Genomic DNA, 17,500 nt, shown 5'->3' with positions numbered 1-17,500 from the left:
ACAAGATTTGAATAGTGTACCTAACTTTACTTTTCTTTGTTTTAGTTTAGTTATTTAGTTGTTTTTCATTATATTGCTCTACTGAATACTAGAAATAATTTTCATTTAGATCCTCTACTATGAACTTAAACATCTGTCCATCCTTACAGTGTCTCAGTCCTATGATGAAAGCTTCGAGTGTAAGTTAAATGATGGCTTATTTACCATACAGCTTTTGTTTAGCCTAAGGTTTTGCTGATGTTTATCATTTGTGTAGTAACCAGTCTCACCTCATCTCAGAGGCATATTGTAGTTGGGAGTGAGTTGCATTGGTAGCAGTCCATTGCAGTGCCACTTGCTTTCTGCATATGCATATGTACAATGTACACTTTGGCAGTCACTGGCTTGGCATCTCATATTAGTAAGCATGTTTTACCCATCATGTAAGCTTCAATTATTTTTTCTTTGATTTCAGATGATTTGCTAAAATATGGTGAAATTTTCAATGAAGGTATAACTTTGATCAGTGACATTATCTTCTTGATATTGATAATCTTGTCTAATGGAATTTATCTATGATACACTGTAAGGCAAAACTACAGCTCAAGCATGAAACTTACAATTTATTGCCTGACCCATATTTTTCAGCAATGTAGTATTGCTCAGTTGTAAGATTCTGTATAACAATTATGTTACACTTTAAACTGTCTATACCTTTTGCTCTCCATGACATGTTTTAAATATTTAATCTTGGTGAAATTTGATGCAAGTCAGTTATTATATTTTTGTTGTTTTCACTACATTTGAACTTACATCAGTTGGTAGGTTGTTTGAAGGATATCGGATGTTGTTATAGGCACTAAGCACTCCAGACTGAAATCGAAACATTGCATGCATTTTACACATGCCTGGAAATATTAGCAAAATTGCAGATTTTTAGTACAGAACAAGAGTGATAAAATGTGTGTGTAGGGGGGGGGGGGGAATAAGTGTGTGTATGTATGACTGTGGGATGTGTATGGTGGATATGTTTTTATACTTATTAACCATGCAGATAGGCCATCACTCACCATAAACCTAGAACCACATTACTGATAGAAGTGTTTTTGATACTAAGAAGGTTTTACACAGATCACCATCCTCATCAGATATGCCTGTTTATTCTGATTACAGATCAAAAGGTGTATTTCTCCCTGCAAAATGTCAGCCTTACACTGAAGGATACAGTTCATGACATAGCTCTGGCAACACTTTCTGGATTTGTTATGAGTGCTGAAAATCGCAATGGTATAAAGTACCAAAAGTTGTCAGCGAAGGCAGAATCGTTCAATCTTGAAGCTGCCAACATGGAACAAGAACTTGTTTATGTCATGAAGCTTGTGGAACCTACACCATCTGCAGGTCAGTGTTTATTGGAATAGAAGCACAAGTGAAAATAATTTTTTTTTATTGTTATTATTATCTTTATTATTATTATTAATATTATCATCATTAAGATTATTGTTGATATTATCATTATTATTATAATGTATTCAGAATTGTATATATAATTTACTTTAGTTTGCTACTACAAACAGTAGTAGCAAGAGAAGTGAAATCAGAGTATGATAGTATTTGTCTATTTAGATTCACATTATTTTTACTGGTATTTTGTTTGTAGACTGCTATTGAGAATCTTTTGCTTGTTACAAGAACCAAAAATTTACATCAATTCTTCATGGATTGCAGGTTATGGCATTGCTTTCTCAATTGACCTTGAACGAAACCCAATGAATGTCGGGTCAGATTATGCAGTGACAATGAAACTAGATCCATTGGAGCTGCTTTATAACCAGGTAAAGCTCAAAAAATGTATTTGTGTTGTGATTTATATTTTACATCTAAATGAATAGAGTTTCTTCTGAGACTTATTTTTCTCGACAGTTACTTACATGGATTTGTGATAGAAAAGAGTATTGCATCTGGTTAGTTGTAGAATTAAAATTAAAAGATGATTAAAAAAGAGGTATGACAAATAAATACAAGCTGGGCACTTATATTTTCAAAATTCACTTACCATCTTAAAGTGTTATGTACTACACACACATGTCTGGAAAGATTTTCTTTCCTTACATAATAAAATGATCCAGAAGGAACTTACTTTCCAAAAAAATGTTAATCTAGAGAGCTTACTCTTACACTAAAGTGTTTCTAAAAAAGAACCAGAGAGTGATGATTCTGTATATGCTGCTATATTTTCAATGGTAGTTCTTCTATTTATTATACAGATTATGTGCTGGGAATTTCAAGTCTGTTTGATCTACATTAGAAGTTTTCTTTTCTATTAACCATTGTGTTACACTATATCTGGTAGTTCAGAAATAATTTCTAGTTAAAGATGCTTCCTTTTCAAAGGTCAGATGAGATATTAATACTGGATCCTAGTATTGAGAAAATTATAACAATATTTTACTTTTTGCTATGCTAAGACATCACTGTTTTTTTTCATTCAGATTTAGCAGAGAAAGGAATAATAGTATGATAGGAAAATTTTAGGAATCTTTAAATTACCTACTTCTTTTGATGAAATTTCATATAAATGCTGTACCAGTTTCTCACTTCAGTTCCCTTTAATACTTTGCTATGATAAATATTTTCCCTGTACATATAGCTGCTGCCAAACTAGAATATCCTAAGAAGGATAGAGAATACAGAAAAACAAATTTAGGATGTGAATAAGGAATAGTAATTAGTCATAGTAAGAGACTGACATATTCTTTTCATATATATCTTTGCAATGTATTACTAGCATGTTAGTGTTAGCAATGTCATTATTTATTTTATTTAGATTTTCTGAAAAAAAGTGTAGTTTCAGTAACATCAACTGTTTTTTCATTTTCTTTCAGCATGCTTGTGCAGAGATCGTTTACTTTTTCCGTGTTCCTCATAAAAAGTACAGAGACTTTGAAGAAATGGCCAGAGATACTCTCAATGAGATGGTCAACACTGGCAGAGCAGCAGTTGAATATGCAATTGCTCGACACAAGACTGTCAACCTGGACATAGATATAAAGAGCCCATATATTGTACTGCCAGAACATGGCTCAATACAGAAAGGAGGCAATGTTTTAGTATTAGATATGGGTGGACTGAAGGTCAACAGTGAGATAGGAGGCCAAACTGTTGATTTAGAGGATGCAACAAGGATGGAACTTGAGGAACGTCTTTATGATCGGTTAACTGTTACAATATCTCAGCTCCAAGTATTGTTTGCCGATTCAGGAGATGAATGGCGGGTCCACAGAACACGTGATGACTCTGATTCTCACCTTTTGCCTAGAGTGAGAGTTAAGGTTGATTTGGCTAATAGCATTCATCCTGAATACAGACAACAGCCAAGACAAAAGATTGACATCCACATTACTCCTCTGAAGTTGAACCTTTCAGACAGCCGTTTAAGTCATCTTGTAGAATTTGCACATCACTTGCCTGTAATGCATTCTGGAATGATTGTTCCAGATTCTGTAGACAATGCAAGAATACCAAAACCAGATCTGGATCTTCATCACTGTTTATTAGAACCAAATGTGTCTGAGTTGTTAGGAATAAGGGATAACTTGCTGAACAGACTGAAGAAAAAAATGATACCTGATAATACAGATATGCATCCAACACCTCCTTTACTCAGACATGTGAGACCTCTCTCATCAGTTGACACAATTTCTCAAACAAGTCTTGAACTTGAAAAATACTTCTCTGCTTCAGATAACAGTGATGACGAAGGAGAGACTTGGGGAAAGCCAGTTGATGTACCTGGGTTTGAAGACAACACATCTCCCAAAAATATGATAACTATTTTATCACGTTTCTGTATAGATGAAATTGTAGTAGGCATATCTCGCTCAAATGAACATGGGGAAAGGCCTTATTTGATGGTAAGAGCTACTCACCTTGTTGTAGAGTCAGCTATGATGGATTATGGCCCAGCTGTACAAGTTACTTTAAGTTCTCTACATCTTGTTGACAAGTATCATCATAATCCAACTGGAGAATATTTGGAGCTTATCTCATCACCACAGACTGGATGTGTAGCAACTATATTGTATCGCAAAGTACGTGCCAATTGTCCAGATTTCAAATCTCATTTTCACTCTTGTGAACAGAGCTTAGTTGTTGATTTTTCAACACTAAATATAGTGTGGCATAGAGGTTCTATTATAACACTTACCAACTTTCTTACAATGCTAACAGCAAAGTTAGGGCACATAGAGCAAAGGATACCAAAAGTAAGTATCCCCAACAGCTTCATGACATGGCTGACTTCTGGACCAGAGGATCCTCCAGTTCCATCAGGAGCAACCAAGTGGTCCTTTGCCACACATCTTCATACCCTTAGCTTGAAATTGTGTGATAATGAAGTTGAATTTCTCCAAGCAAAGATTGGAGGTTTACAAGGAGAATGTGTCTTCAAGGCTAATGAAAAGAAAGTTCTTCGAGCATCTCTATTAGAGTTGGTGGTAGATGATCTCTCAGACATGACTCTTCATCCAAGGATAATTGAAATAGAGGAAGATAGAGTATTCGACATAAAGTTGGTCCACTTCAGTCCAACTCATAAAGGTGTTGAAGAAATTGACACTTCTCCACATGGTGTAAACCCTGATGCATCACTCAGAATCAGAATTGGAAGAGTACAGTGTGTCTTCCTTTGTAAGTTCTTTGCAGATCTCCAAAGATTCATGGAGCCAGTGTTGAACAGAGAGGGAACTCAGATTGCTATAAAACATGCAGAGAAAGCAGCAGAGGCAAGTATTGATGAACTGGTCTCAGGAAGGAAGATAAGCCTAAGTATTGATATTCATGCACCAACAGTTCTTGTTCCTCAGAAGTCTGACTCTCCCAGTTTGTTAGTGTTTAATCTTGGAGATCTTAAAATTGATAACTTATTCAAAGCAGTGCCAGGAGGAGGAGGTGGAGCTATTGAAAATGTTCTTGTTGAGCTTGGGCCCCTGCAAGTATATCGAGCAGTAATGACACTGGGCGGTGGATTAGAGATGCAAGAAGATATACTAGAACCTGCAACCATTAGAGCAGATGTTAAGCGATCCTTGATACCTCAATGCAGAGATCTTTTGTCTTGGGATATTGGCATACACATGGGGGCTCTTTGCATAAATATGGGGCAATGTGACCTTAATACCATTTTGGCTGTCATGACACAAAACATGGCTGAGGCTCAGTTTACGGATACAAACATTCACTCCCAGCCACTCACACCAGTTGATCTTGGCACTCCAGTAGTTGGTGATGATAATGTAGGTCGGTTGCAAGCATTTCTGACACATTCAGTGGATATATACCGAATTGCAGATGCTCTCATATCTCTGGATGGGTTGACAGTGACTCTTTATACTGATATGGATGAAGTCCTAAGTTCACCTGTACGTGATGCAGCAAGTGCATTGTGTCGTTTAGAAGTTGGAGAGATTGAAGTGCATGGAGATATGAACAGTGACCGAAGCATGGATGTACGGCTAACATTGCACTCTTTTGATTTATTTGATGTGAGAACAGATAACAGTCATGCAGTTAAAAAGATATTTGGTCAGTATAGCAGTGAAATGCAGATGAATTTTGGAAGATTTAGTGTTAGTGTCCCACCAATGATGGATCTTATGTATAAAGTTAGTCCAAATGGTGATGCAGCAATAGAAGCCAGTGTAGAAAGAACGAGACTGAACATGTCTGTAGGTTTTGCTATTGCAATGTACAAATATGTAAATGGTGCAATACCAAGTACTGCAAGTACCAGTGGAGGTATACTTAATCCAGGTTTTGTTGGTGACCTTGGAACTACTGTAGATGGTGTGAGAATCATTCGTCGACCTCCAAGTTCAGTGGACAGCACAAGTGGTTACCTGTCAACAGTCACAAGCAACATGGATGATCAGAAGACTCTTTCCATATCTCTTAAAGTAAAAAGACCAGAGATTGTACTTTTTGCAGACCCAGATGAGAATATCAGCAGGGTTTTGGTTATGAGGTGTGAAATTCATGTAGATTATTCTAGACATCCAGGTAATGAAAGTTTCCACTTTTCATTAGATGGATGTCAAGTCTTTGCAACCATGTATACTTATCATGGTCAAAGCCCTTACTCCATCATGATGCCATGTGATATAGAAGGATCTTGGGTATTCAGAAGTGTAGAAGAAGGTGTGCGAGCAGAACTGAAGGTCTCCCATATTCATCTTCATCTTAATCCTCCAATAGTACATCTGCTGATTAATGTAGTGGAAGAATTGATGAGAAACCTAAGCCCTCCAATGATACCCTTCAGACTTCAGCGACCAACAGCTGACCTAGATGACCTCTGGTCTCCAAAGCCTCTCACAGCTAACATTTCTCCCACACATCCTGATGATGAGGTATATATTAAGCCAGAATATCCTTCAACCAAACCTCAGCAGAGATTGGTCATCAGGTGCTCAGTTATCTCTGTGTCCTTTGAGAGACAGTCTTTGAAATCAGCTGTTCCTGTTCTTTTGATGAAGGCAGCTTTAAATACTGAGATCAATGACTGGTCAAAGCTCATGTACACTAAAGCTGAAATACAGCTACAATTATCTTGTTATAATAAGGAGTTTTCTACATGGGAACCAGTCATTGAACCAGTGAGTGAAGATGGAAAGGTAATGAGACCATGGGAGACTCTTATCCGCACCCTGCAGCATCAGGCTCAGCCCATAGGTATCAAGCGCAACCGATCAGGCCCACATTATGACTCTGTCGACAGTGGTTCATCAAACAACAGAAACAGTTATATAAGCTGTGTTTTAGATGATTCAGACTCTTCAACAGATGAAGAACACCAGGATAATGAAATGGTTGTTTTGAAGCCTCATGCAACATCAAAGATAAAGCGCTCAAGTATTAAGCGCTCTACTGCAGATCTTGGAAGTTTTACAGGTAAGAGTACATTCTATTAGATTGAAGTAGATATATTTTTCATGATTTGACAATTAAAAGTAAAAGTAAATCTTTGATAATGGCAATTCATGAAACAGATTTTTTTTAACAGATGTCATGATTGACTTGAAAAATTTAATTGTTTAAATGAAATTATGTAGTCTGATGTAATGTTTATGTAACATGAAAGAAAGGATCAATAAAAGAAAAGGGAAGAAAATGATAGGATATAGAATTCCTAAAATAGTGAGCTAATATAGTGTTACTTGAGGAGGAATCTTTTCTATGGCTGTAGTCCTTCAGATTTGTATAATTTAACATTAGTGGGAAAAGGAACAACACTATCCACATTTAAATAAATCTGCCAAGGCACAAGATATCATTATAATTTTAAGGGTGATATATTTAGATGAGTATGATATTATACTATAGATATCCTAGATTAGAATTTTGAAAGGAAAAAGAAAATAATTTATGATACTAAATTTGTGTGTTCTAATGATTGGCCTGATTTCCCCATTTCCCTTTCTATCATAGTATACTTAAAGAAATTACTGAATAAGTGGCATTTAATTCATGATTCTTATATACTTAATGCATGCATTAGTTTCCAATTCTATTATTGAATCATTAAACTACTTCCTCAGGTTATCCGTTGGATTCAGATTCTGAAACTGAAGATGGATTGATACACAAGATATCCAGTGCATTCTCCCACATGTTCTCTAGTGACTCTGAAGGATCAGAAGAAGAAGAGAGTAGTGATGATATTCTTGAGGATGATAAGAAACGAACTAGGGTTCAGCAAGAAGGATCTCTGTCATCTGCAGAAGGACAAGAATCCCAAGAGGAGGCTGAAGGAGTCTTCAAACCCCCTCAGCTTGTCCCAGGTAATTCCTAGTTGTTTTGGGGCTTGTACTGTGGGTATTCTGTGTGGCCTTGTGTGAATGGAGATGCATGTGGATAGGTGGGTATATCAGGGCATAGAGTTGTAATCAATGTAGTTTTGGTTAGAATGGCAATCTTGCCTAAATGATAATAATGATGGGAAAAGACTTGATAGAACTAACCTCTCATATTCAGGAATAACAGCACCTGTCACTTTATGAAAGGACTTTTTAATTACTATTTAGCAGAGTTATATCTTAAGTTTCCTATAAAAAACATTATTTAGTACATTGCCATGAAAAAATATCTGCTTGTTCTTTTCCCTTACTCTTACATGACAAACATAAACAATGATTCTTGTCAATTTGACACCATAATCCAATACTAATGAATAGAACATCAAAAACTGAATGGCATAGGTTGTTTGAGAAGAGATACTTAACCTTATATTTCTATTCTAGACTTTGTAGATGGTCCAGCTATAACCCCAGAAGAAGCAGAAACAGGAGAACTAGCTACCTGTATATTCGTTGACTCCAGGGATCATATGGAAATATCACTGACACCGCACATTATGACTTCAATTTACGATCTTGTTACTGAATATTTGGATAAACCTGAGAAGCCACAACCTATTGTGTCCAGTGCTAATCCAATTGCTCAAGAAATACTAGTTGTAAATGAAATTGGACCAAACTCAAAAGTCACAGTTGTGGCCCAAGAAGAGGTTAGTATGCATAATTGATAAATACAGTATATTAGATATTTTTTTCAGTTAATATATCCTATTAGGCACTCATCCCTAATGACTTTAACCATTGTACCATACCCTGAGGGTAGAGAAAATTCTTGTTTGATGATTATAGAGCTAAAAAAGTTATTCCCACTGACCATGACCATGTACACCAGGTTGATGGAGAGACCAGATTTGAAGTCTTAACCTCGGCTAAATACCAAGAACCAGACTCACTGCCTTCGAGCCCAGCCTCAGTAAAGAGTCGCAGTCGAGGAGAATCAGCTTCAGATGATGATGGCTGGCCAGAAGGGTAAGTTCAGGCTACTAAGCTGCTTGTTATCTCTTGTGTCATTCAATTTAATTTGTAAATGGTGATCATATAGGCAGAATACCTTCGTTTATTTTGAGCATGTTATGAGTAAGGAGCAGTGGAGATAAAGTCCATTTGGTATCTATCAACACAGTTTGTGAAACTGTATTCACCTCTTCAGTACTTTTCTCAAAGTTTGCTTATCACTTATTATTTTGGGTTACTCAGATACAAATAGATTGAAGAGTAGTACATGAAAAATAGGTCTAATTATGACATGGTATTTTATATAACTTATAGACAATCATCATTACAGCACACATATTGATTGTTTTTTATCTAATTGTTTAGATTTAACCAGAACACCCAGTCAAAAATGTCAGTTCATTACATAGAAGCCAACCTGATAGCCACTCATTTTTTCTCACCTGTTTGTGAATATTTCCATACGTCTGTGGCATTGTTTCCCTCAGTATGGTTAAGGCTTTGATAGTAAACAGCAAGCTATTCAGTAACATGTTATTATTTTGGAATAGACTGAAACCTATGATACTTTTTATTATCATTTAATCTTTGTACTACAATAGTATGGGTATTTATGTTGCTGATATTGTAGGTTAAACTTTTAAAGATATAATTTTCCTTTTGATTTTAAGACATTGACCTGTAAGTTTCTGGTTCTGAAGAAAGTAATTCAGGAGTTCTATTGTGTTATTCACACAGATGAATTAATAATAAGTATAATGCCCATGCCATTTACCACTAGATGTGATATCCCTTTGCAGAGCTCCTAACAGGAAGGAATCTCATTCATGTAATTTCACATCCATAAGCAATGTTATCAGTTGTAGCAAGCTTTAAATTTTTACCAGCATTCAGTTATTAGCCTGTAGAAGGTATGAGACCTTGCAAGATAATACCTCTTCTTCTTCTTACCCTGGAAATATGCTTGTTTATTTAATTTAATTTTTTGTGACCTTAAGTAATCAGATCTAGTACAGCGCATTATTGTAAACTTAACTGACTATTCAAAAAAATAGGGAAAGAGTTTTCATTTATGGCTGAGAAGTTTGGTAACTTGGTTGGTGGCAGAGTGGACTGAAAACTGATTTTTTTATAGGACAAGAATTGTACCCTAGTGTGGCACTTCTGTTTCTCAGACTGTTTTCTGTGCATACATTGTTCAAGGTCCTAGTTATTGTTATCATTTATCTATATTTTTAGAGTTAGGTGAATAATCAACCCTACAATGCCTCATTATTTTCCAGGATGGAAAATATTTTAAAATCTTTAGCTAGTTACTGTGTGATGTCTGTGAGACTGAAGTCTAGTAAGAGAACGATAAAGATAATGAATATGCAGATTCTTTAGCCATTAATTTAGGGGTTTTATGGCTGAGAAGTTGGGCAACTTGGTTGGTGGCAGAGTGGACTGAAAACTGAATTGTTTATAGGACAAGAACTGTACCCTAGAGTGATACTTCTGTTTCTCAGACTGTTTTCTGTGCATACATTGTTCAAGGTCCTAGTTATTGTTATCATTAATCTATGCCTCAGTATTTTCCAGGATGGAAAATATCTTAAAATCTTCAGCTAGTTACTGTGTGATGTCTGTGAGACTGAAGTCTAGTAAGAGAAGGATAAAAATAATGAATATGCAGATTCTTTAGCCATTTATTTAGGGGTGTTTTTGTCTCGTTGTTGTTACTATTAATATTGTTATTATTATTATCACTATTATGTTTATTATTACAATTTTCATTGTCATGAAGTTGTTCCATCCAGTGTTAGTCAAAGGGATAGTCAATTTTACAATTAGTATATCCATACAATGTAAGGGAGAAGTCTGAAATAAATCCCAATAGTATTTATTATATCAAATATCAAGTCATCTTGTCAAGGTTTATTCACAGCATGCGGGCATAGCCACCCATGGTATTTTTATGCTGAGGTAGCAACCAGCTGGCTCTCATCCTTTCACCTGACTTGAAGGCTAAACAAAACAAAGATATGACTTTTATGTTACCCATTAGGAAGACCAGCCAAGCCATGACATGAACATTATGTCATTCATCATTAAGGAATTAAGATAGACCTGCAGAATATTGGATTATTATCCAAGAAAATGAGATGCAATATCTATCACATTGCTTTTACATACTTCTTGAAGCTATAACCAGATGTTTACTGGACATAGGTTTGATAAAAAAAAGAGATTAGGAATAACTGATATGCAGATTCTTGAACTTTGTGAGAATGACACTATTATTTTGATTCAACAAATGCTCTCTCATTGAGATTTTTTTGAAGACATACAAATGCTTTACTATTGAGGACAGTAGATAGATGATCTTATACAGATTTCATGAAATGAGAGCCTCAGAAACAGAAATGCAACTTGACTACAGTAAAATAAGTAAGAAGTAAGAAAAATGTGTGAAGGCATTTATCTTTTGTTATACCTTAATAATCTATTTGATGATGTTAACTTTATGTGTAGTAAGAAAGAGGACAGCTATGTTTAGAATTTTACAGACTTTTGTCTACAAGAGTTATGTAGTAAAGTAAGAACAAAATAGGACAAAAAACAGTCTGCCTGTACTGTCAAGCAAATACTTCTATGTAGGTTTTATAATCAGTCATTGTATAATACTGGGAATACGAAAAGTTGTTGATGGAAGACATCTATTGTGTATCCAATTCTTTACCTTTCAATCAATTTTTTAAAATAAAAAAATTATGTTAATCATTAAAGACTGAGATATGTTAATAAAAATAGTAGTCCAAATTCTTAGATTGGCATACAAACATGTTCAATGGTAAGTCTTCTTTCCTCTCTTAGAAATACAGGTTCTGATGATGGATTTGGTCATGGAAAAATCCTCTACCCTGCCTCCATGCCTCCCTATGATCCCATCTTACCATGCTGCTTGTGGTCACTGTGAGCTCTCAGATATCTAGACACTGTGCATTATGTTCTGTATTTGGTTCCTTTGATTTGCTACAGCTTTTTGTACTCAGGCTTTGTGAACGTAGAATAATGGATATTTATATCTGGTCTTTTAAATGTACAGCAGGGACAGACATAATGGTATAGCATTTGAAACTTTGATCTCATATTTCATCTGTGTGTATTGTGATATATTTGAGCATGATGAATTTGTTCTTTGAAGCTATTTTCATATTGGTAGCATATACATTTTCAAGTGTTTATTAGAACTTCATAGATACTACTTCAGAGACCTAATTTGAAGCTGAATACTATCAGATGATGATAATGTATGTTAAAGACCATTTACTTCCTTCTTCTTGTTATTGCATTAATATAGTGGAACATTTCAATATATGATATTGTTTTTGGTAATGATGATAGAGTTAAATTATCTAATTATTTGTGTGTCTATCTTTTATAGATAGTCTGGTGTGTAGTCCCATTATTGTGTCTGAGAAAGAATAGGCTTTACAAGACAACCTCACATAACAGTGGCATTACGGAGATTTCATGAATTGTTATATCGAAGTAGATCTCATGTGTTACTATCTTGTACATTTAGTTATCTTTCACATATCACCAAAAATATGTAAAGATTATTTTTTTTTTTCTTCATTTATTTATTTGCAGACCTAGATTTATTTCTCTTAAACGGATGGTACTTTATGTCCAGTATATTTATGTATCTCTTTCCTTACATTTTCAATTTCATATAATTATGATTACAGATTGTTGATATATACATATCAGTTCTGTTATTGTAGTCTTTTGTAAAGATGCATGATGACACACAAAAGTGCATAAATTTTCACAATTATTAATACATATGCATGAATGACAGCATGTTTGCAGACATACATGCACACACAAGCACACACACACATACACACACACACATACACACACACACACACACACACACACACACACACACACACACACACACACACACACACACACACACACACACACACACACACACACACACACATACACACATACACACATACACACACACACACACACACACACACACACACACACACACACACACACACACACACACACACACACACACACACACACACACACTCATACACATACACATACATATACACATACATACATACACACACACAAACATGCACACACACACGAACAGTAGCACTCACACATGCACTCACACATGCACATGCAATTGCACATGCACTTGCACATGAACTCCACACACACATACACACACTCACACACACACATACATGCACTCACACACATGCACGCACACACACACACATGCACGCACTCACTCACACACACATACAGGCACTCACACACATACATGCACTCACATATACATACACACATACACGCACTCACATACACATGCACGCACTCACTCACACACACATACAGGCACTCACACACATACATGCACTCACATATACATACACACATACACGCGCTCACACACACATGCACGCACTCACACACATGGACGCACTCACACACACATACACGCACTTACACACACATACACACACACACACACACACACACACACACACACACACACACACACACACACACACACACACACACACACACACACACACACACACACACACACACACACACACACACACACACACACACACACACACACACACACACACACACACATACACATATACATACAAATGCACATAAACTTACTCACCAACTCACTCACACACACAAAATTGTCACAGCATCCAAGCAACACTGCCACTTTTACAGGCACTATATATCATATAGGGTAACTGCATAGTCATACCTCTAAAAAGGATAGCAGGATGACAGGAGTATCATATGACCTGTTCACCATCTCTTAAGCTTTGTTTCTCTATCTAGAGATAGAAATAGACATATGTACATATGCTTTACATCATTATTGTTTATGTGAAATAAGGATTGGAAACTATTTCAGAGATAATCAAGGTTTTTCATATACATTTTTTTATCTGGTGTTTTCATGGGTACTGACTTCAAAATACATGCTTGTTTCAGAATGGGAGACTGGGACCATCTGAGTCTGAATTCCTGCCCAGCAATCTCAATCTCAGGTCACACAGCTGACATTCCCTTTGTTGAACCTGTCTTTGACCAGCTCTGTCCCAATCCAGTCGCCTTGTATCAGGACATAACTAAGCATCGAGTACAAATCAGTGTACCTGGTAAGTGTTTTCTGTAATATTGTATATGACTAGATTTGTCTTTGTTTTGGAAATTGATCTAGTTATTTGAGTTTTTTTCCATGAATAAAAAGATTAATTGATTACTCATTTAACAGGATTTGATGAGCTAACAGTTTTTGTTGGCAAAAGATCTAGAAGCCGTATCTTTCAACTGAGTCCACCTCGTAATGATAGAAGATATCACTTGATTGTAACGGTTCAGGTAGATCACCACACAACGAAGGTCATAGTAAGAAGTCCTTTACAGGTAAGTTGATTTTAAAACTATGAAGATTTGAATTAACTGTTTTTATCATTATTATTTTACTAATACTCTGTTATTGTAATTATTAATATTACTTCACATAGCTGAAATGCTGACAAACTACTGAAATATAGTACTTAAAGTGTGGAGATATACTTGTATCGTTATTGACTGATATACATTGAGAGAGATGGTAATGGGATGAAAATACTAAAATAAATTTCATATATTCTCACAGATTCTGAATGACCTGCCTCTGCCAATAAATATTTGTTTCAAGAAAAGTATTTTAGAAATGCTTGGCTCCTCCCTGGGTGAGCTTCATGCAAGAGTGGTTTCTCCAGTAAATCCGTTTGAACCTCATGTACCGATGATTACCCTCCAGCCAGACCAGATTTTCACAGTGCCTCTCACTGTGGCTTATCATTCTTCCTTACATATCCAACCTGCAGCAGCAGAGTAAGTACTGGAATGAGTTGTTGACAGTATATTATATGTGTGTATGTGTTTCATTGAGAAAATTATTGACATACATACTTTTTAGCAAACTTAATGTAAATGAGAATTCCTTTATAGCCATGCTGTGAGTGAGTTAGGTGTGTGGTGGAAGGAACTACTGTCATCATCACGCTCTCATATCCTAACCTGTAAGGCGAAGATAGAACAAGATCCCACAATTGCAGCTGCAGTAAGTTTGTTAAGTTTCAGAGGGTAATGTGTACTTATGATATATTCATCCGGCAATCTTTTTATGTAATTTAATACAGTGATATGTATGCATTGTGATACATTTATATATTCTACAGATTTACACAGAAATCATTACTAGTCCCCTAGTACTAATTGAATGAAGTGGAAAACAAGTATTACACAGAATAAATATTTTGATTGATCAGACTAGTTCTCAGCAAAAAAAGATATGAAAGTACAGTTGACTTATTGCCATAACATTTGTAACCCTACAGAAAATTATTAATTATTTGACTTAACTTTGCATTCTAAAAGATAAGAAACAAGAAGCTCAATGGTGTTCTGTTTTCAGGTGACAATTCAAGAAGGCATAAAGCTGAGTAGCCTTCAGTGGGAAGGCTTGGGAGGAGTGTTACCTAACTATGTTCTTCGGGTGATGCCACCCCTTGCAATCCATAATCATCTGCCATGCACTCTAGTTCTCACCCATCCAACTCTAGGACAGCCTCTAATGCTAGATCCTGGGGCACAAACAACTCTTTACAAAGTCAGTCTAGAGGAAAAAGTCAGCTTACAAGTTCAGGTAAGTAGAAGTTGATGTCTTCCTTTTGATAGGAAAATGTATATTGCTGTTGATATGACAAATTGATATCTTGCTAAGATTTTCTGTTACACTGAGTAATTAACCATCTCCAGGTACTGAACTACTTGTCTAGTGACTGGAGTGGTACCCTAGAGATTGGAGCAGAGAAAGGCAATGAACACCGCACTCTAATACTCAGTCATGGAGATGGGGATGCTCGCAGGAAATTGGAAATCACCTTGTACACCGTTAGGTCTGGGTCAACAGCTATTTATGTGTACTCTCCATATTGGATTGTAAATAAAACAGGACTTCCATTATATATACGGGTAAGCGCTACTTCTCGTTACTCGTATTTTAACTGTCACATTGCTCAGAGATATTTATAAACCTGTGTTAGTGTCTTTATTTTGTTATATGTATATATTTTTTTTTTTTCTTTTTTTTTTGCTGTGATTACTGTCATTATTTAATTTTCAGGGTGCAAGATCTAAAGTTGTATGTGAGCTAAATGGACAGGAAGAAATTGTCCTTTTCCGTTATAAGAGAAACTATCCCCACAAACTAAAAGTAAGTAATTGACATTCAAGTGACTTTTTATGAGAAATGACAGTTGGGTTGAAATGAGCCAGATTGCTCAAAAGCTATATGGATGCTTATATTGTGTCTTGAATTGTCTATGTGACAAGTAGCTTTTCAAATACTAAAGAGTATACAAAAATAATCGTTTTATATATTTTGCCTATTTTGCTGAAAGAGAAAACCATCATTACTGGATTAGAAAATATTAGATAATAACTTTTACAATATAATGCATTGCTTTGGTTGGCAGATTCGTGTAGTGGAAAGTGATTGGTCACGCAGATGGAGTTGTGAAGCAGTTGGATCATGCGGAGTTGTGGTTTGCACAGATAATAATCGTGGCAAGAAATACAGACTGTTGGCTAAAGTAAAACAGTCAACACTAAAGGCTCAGCTGCCAAGTGAGGGTGTCCAAGGTATGATTTATTTGTTTGTATTATAATTTTTTTAATGTATTTCAAGTACTGTGCTATGAGACTGAGTGACTGATGATAGGTGTTAGAATACATTTATTCTGATCAGTCATTAGTTGAATAAGTTTATAAAGAAAAGTTAAATGAAATCTTAACCAGCATCTTTTTACCCTTCCACAACAGGCATTTTCTCAGTGGGGGATCACTTTCGTACTGCATTTTAGATGTTTATTACTTCAGTTAAAATGACCTGTTATACCAAATGCTAGTTATTATCACTTGGGTAATATATTGTATATGGACTCATATTTCCATGTCTAGAAAATTATAAAAAACACACATCTTAAGATGCCCAGCTCAGGCTGAACATCTTAAATCTTCTGATACAGGCATTTTTCACAGGGTCGGATTGCTTTCACACTGCATTTTTTTGTTCAAAACATGAGCAAGTTACTCCTACAATTGCGGAACTAATGCATCATACCAAATGCTAATTAGATATATCATAATTATATATCATAACATCATTCTAGAAAATAATAGAGAGGAGAGTATTTCAAGATGCCCAGCCGAGGTGGAACATCTTAAGATCTGTCCCATCTCAGAAGGGTTAAAATCAATTAAATATTATTAGAATTTTAAAGATTGTATGTTTGTTTTGATTTCAAAATGATTACCTTGTTGTCTTAACTATAAATGCATGATTTAATTAACACAGTTCTACCACTAATAATGGAAATACCATCAGTTGGCCATAGACATTTGAAACAACTGTCCTTTACCTGGAAATGATTAGTGTATTAGTTTCCTTTATTGAAATGGAGACTTATAGTCATTATCCATTTAGTAATCATAAACTGGTTAAACTTTATCCTGTATATCCTATAAACTGAAAGAAAGAA

At 35.5% G+C, this 17,500-nt stretch overlaps 1 protein-coding gene across 8 annotated transcripts in view; it reads left to right on the top strand.

Annotated features, from left to right (window-relative positions):
* Positions 1 to 17,500, top strand: part of LOC122256963 (intermembrane lipid transfer protein VPS13A) — a 74,787-nt gene that overhangs the window by 16,651 nt on the left and 40,636 nt on the right. For 3 of the 8 annotated variants that reach the window (XM_086548825.1, XM_043021959.2, XM_086548821.1), the window contains exons 11-26: positions 150 to 179; positions 1,153 to 1,380; positions 1,708 to 1,814; positions 2,865 to 6,927; positions 7,575 to 7,817; positions 8,277 to 8,542; positions 8,725 to 8,861; positions 11,703 to 11,801; positions 13,899 to 14,065; positions 14,182 to 14,333; positions 14,569 to 14,789; positions 14,907 to 15,018; positions 15,373 to 15,603; positions 15,717 to 15,932; positions 16,084 to 16,173; positions 16,436 to 16,601. In XM_086548825.1, coding sequence (XP_086404951.1) covers positions 150 to 179; positions 1,153 to 1,380; positions 1,708 to 1,814; positions 2,865 to 6,927; positions 7,575 to 7,817; positions 8,277 to 8,542; positions 8,725 to 8,861; positions 11,703 to 11,801; positions 13,899 to 14,065; positions 14,182 to 14,333; positions 14,569 to 14,789; positions 14,907 to 15,018; positions 15,373 to 15,603; positions 15,717 to 15,932; positions 16,084 to 16,173; positions 16,436 to 16,601 — 6,528 coding nt within the window. The remainder of the gene's footprint in view (positions 1 to 149; positions 180 to 1,152; positions 1,381 to 1,707; positions 1,815 to 2,864; positions 6,928 to 7,574; positions 7,818 to 8,276; positions 8,543 to 8,724; positions 8,862 to 11,702; positions 11,802 to 13,898; positions 14,066 to 14,181; positions 14,334 to 14,568; positions 14,790 to 14,906; positions 15,019 to 15,372; positions 15,604 to 15,716; positions 15,933 to 16,083; positions 16,174 to 16,435; positions 16,602 to 17,500) is intronic. The other 5 variants (XM_086548830.1, XM_086548832.1, XM_086548844.1 and 2 more) reach the window with 3 other exon arrangements.

This window comes from Penaeus japonicus, unplaced genomic scaffold, assembly GCF_977035675.1.
Source record: "Penaeus japonicus unplaced genomic scaffold, GWHDUDI00000001_assembly GWHDUDI00000002, whole genome shotgun sequence".
Classification (NCBI taxonomy): domain Eukaryota; kingdom Metazoa; phylum Arthropoda; class Malacostraca; order Decapoda; family Penaeidae; genus Penaeus; species Penaeus japonicus.
Note: the sequence above shows the minus strand (reverse complement) of the source record. Positions and strands in the feature narration are given on the sequence as shown.